This window comes from Austrofundulus limnaeus, unplaced genomic scaffold, assembly GCF_001266775.1.
Source record: "Austrofundulus limnaeus strain Quisiro unplaced genomic scaffold, Austrofundulus_limnaeus-1.0 Scaffold312, whole genome shotgun sequence".
Classification (NCBI taxonomy): Eukaryota; Metazoa; Chordata; class Actinopteri; order Cyprinodontiformes; family Rivulidae; genus Austrofundulus; species Austrofundulus limnaeus.
The window spans coordinates 84,163-86,990 of record NW_013952714.1 but is presented as its reverse complement, the minus strand read 5'-3'; the positions used below and the strand labels follow the sequence as shown (position 1 = coordinate 86,990).

Genomic DNA, 2,828 nt, shown 5'->3' with positions numbered 1-2,828 from the left:
GTGAAACTCAATCCCCCATTCATCAAAGAGAGAGATGAATGGTGATGGATGAACAGTTCGTCCAAATAGTCCTGAAAAGGTATCAAAGATGCCTTGCCAGTATCCATGTAGCTTTGGGCAGGACTGAGAGTGAATGATTGTTTGTCTCTATGTGTGGCCCTGTGATGGACTTCACCTGTCCAGGGTGTACCCCGCCCCTTGCAGTGTGACTGCTGGATATGGGCACCAGAGACCCCCGTGACCCTGAAAGGAAGAAGTGGGTATAGATAATGGATGGATGGATGGATGGATGGATGGATGGATGGATGGATGGATGGATGGATGGATATTAGTAGTTATAAAAAATAAAGCGTGTTCAGTCACTTCAATACGTGTTCAAAACCCACTAGAAATACTAACAATACTTGAATGTTTGAGTGTAAAAGAGATTTATACAACCCACACAGCGCTGGACCAAGACCGAARTTATTGCTCTTAGTCTGCATTCAGCCGTGAACCAGGAAATACAAGAGACTGTAGATCATCTTCGAGACCTGACCCCGCCTACAACCATTACATCAGTGGGAGGAACAGTTCCTGCTTCGGGATCAAGTCTTCCAAACATTTTTCCTTCCAGCTCATGTTTAATCAAAATTTTACATGTTGTGTCATCAGGGATGTTTCTAACTAAATGTACGTCCTGCTCTGAGTGACCGTGACGTCAAGCCATTCAGACCAGTCTGTGCGTACAATCGTTTTAATCACAAAAATAATCACACAAAAGTTTATAAAAATATATCATTATCCACCTAAGAAAAAATACAGTATGTGTAGTGCTTTAAAAATCAGTGACTAAACAGAACCCCAGCAAATTTCTTCAGTTAGGTTCCATGAAAAAAATTAGCAAAAGACTGAGTCCGCAAACTGTGAAACAAAATTTTGCGGGGCTTCACCTTTTTTTCGTGTTTTGTGGTTTTGTGTGTTTTTGAAACGCTTGGAATGGCTTGCGGTTGCTTTATGATGTTTTTCTCTCCTTATTTGGCAAAACTGGTCTGACCCCTTCAGACGTAGCCGGAGGCAGGACGTCAAGTATGGAAACCCCATCCGTCAGTGCAGAGGCTTCAACTCCAACGGTAACTAATCACCTGAGAGTTTTCATGCCTCGTGGTGGAATGACTGTGATTTGGCAGATTGTTTGGTCGTCTGTGAAATCCAAATTGTAAAAGACAAAAATCATTTGCCTTGAAACAGAGTTTGGTTCTGGGAAGCTGATAGTATTGAGTGTTTTGGTTGCCATGGAAATCCCTCTGCCTCTTCTCCGCAGCCAATAAGAACACTGTAGAGATGGTGCAGTACGGGGTGGAGGGAAGCAGCACCTTCCTGGAGTGTCAGGCGCGCTCTCCTCATGCTCTCATCAAATGGCATCTGCAGAGGGACAACAGTGACCGCAGGAAAGAGGTGAGCCCATCACAGCTGCGCAGATGAGTCGCTGGTGAGGAAACCACATGTGGTTACTCAGTGAGATGTAACATAAAKCTCCTGGATTTCCCCTTCCTCTTTCTTGTACCACAAAAGAGAAATAAGGATTTATTTGATAAGTGATCAAGTCTTTGGTTGGATGATGCATAATCGCTCAGGCTGACTGTCCACAGGCCCAGGGGAAACACGTATAAAAAGGAGCTGTGAAAAAGTCATCTGTTCTGAAATTACAGTTTTACTGTGATGTGATGCTACTGCCTCTTTTTTTATTAACTATTCTGTTGGATGGTCTCTATTCCCACAAGCAGCGCCAAATTGGATTCTGGATTCTGAATAAAAAGAAGCTGTCATCACCTGATCAGATTTCTGGGTACAGATGTTCAGACATCTGATTGACTGTTTATTACAGAGACCAAATTATTATTTCTTTCCAACAAGATAAAAAGCTCTTTGATAAAAACAATGCAGTGTGTTTAAAATGTGTTTGTGGTATCAAACATAAAGTGTTATTTCAATTAATTCCTACAAAAAAGATCATTGCTYTCAAGATTTTTGTCTAATCGTAATTATTTTAAAACAACACAAAAAATAATTGTATGATTAAACAAATAGGTTTTTTTTATCAACAAAAAACAAGACTGTGCCAGGTGATGAAAAACTCATTTGTCTCAGGAATCTGTCCTTGTCAGGATAGTTGGACATATTGTAGCTCTAACAGCTCTAAAAAGTGATGAAAACATATTTTCTTCACAGCAGCTATTAGGAATGCGCGATATAAATGGTATACGGTAGAAACAATATAAATTAGTCCTATGATAGAGATCTGTAGTCTACCGGCCAACCGCMCAATTCTTTTTGATGARMTAACCAGCTGGAGTCAAAACAGAGGAAGCGGGAAGCAGCGTGGCTGAGAGCGCAAATGAAGAGGGGAAAAAACTTATCCGGACCTGGTTCGGGTGTGTGAAAATGAACGCCGAACTGTTTACATGTTTATGTGACGGCGCGTCCTCCGGTCGGATGCCAACCGACCGACCACACTGCCTGCTGCGGGAGGAGCACGCGCCGCTGCATGTGTGAAGGGCTCGACACACGGGAGGCGACGTCGCTCGCTCTACATTCATTTCCACACAGCGAGGCGACTGTCAGTGCAGGTGAAGTCAGTGCTCAGGTGGGACGCACAAAAATCAGTCTGGACCTCGTTTCTCCTGCGGTCATAACGCGATGATGCACGGTCGAATGTGCGCGCACTGCAAAGCGCGACTATAATGATTGTCACCTCGCCAGAACGTGCACAGATTAAACAGGTGGAGTGCAGAAAAAATAATCTGCAAAGTGTGTAGAAAGGAATAAATACAAGCAATTTGTTTTAC

General features: G+C 42.9%; 1 protein-coding gene across 1 annotated transcript in view; it reads left to right on the top strand.

Moving 5' to 3' along the window:
- The window catches only part of LOC106527162 (semaphorin-3F), a gene marked incomplete in the record, with an annotated part of 35,029 nt that overhangs the window by 29,010 nt on the left and 3,191 nt on the right, over positions 1-2,828 (top strand). Inside the window, 2 exon segments of the mRNA XM_014021963.1 lie at positions 1,020-1,112; positions 1,304-1,437. Of these exon segments, the coding sequence (XP_013877417.1) occupies positions 1,020-1,112; positions 1,304-1,437 (227 nt within the window).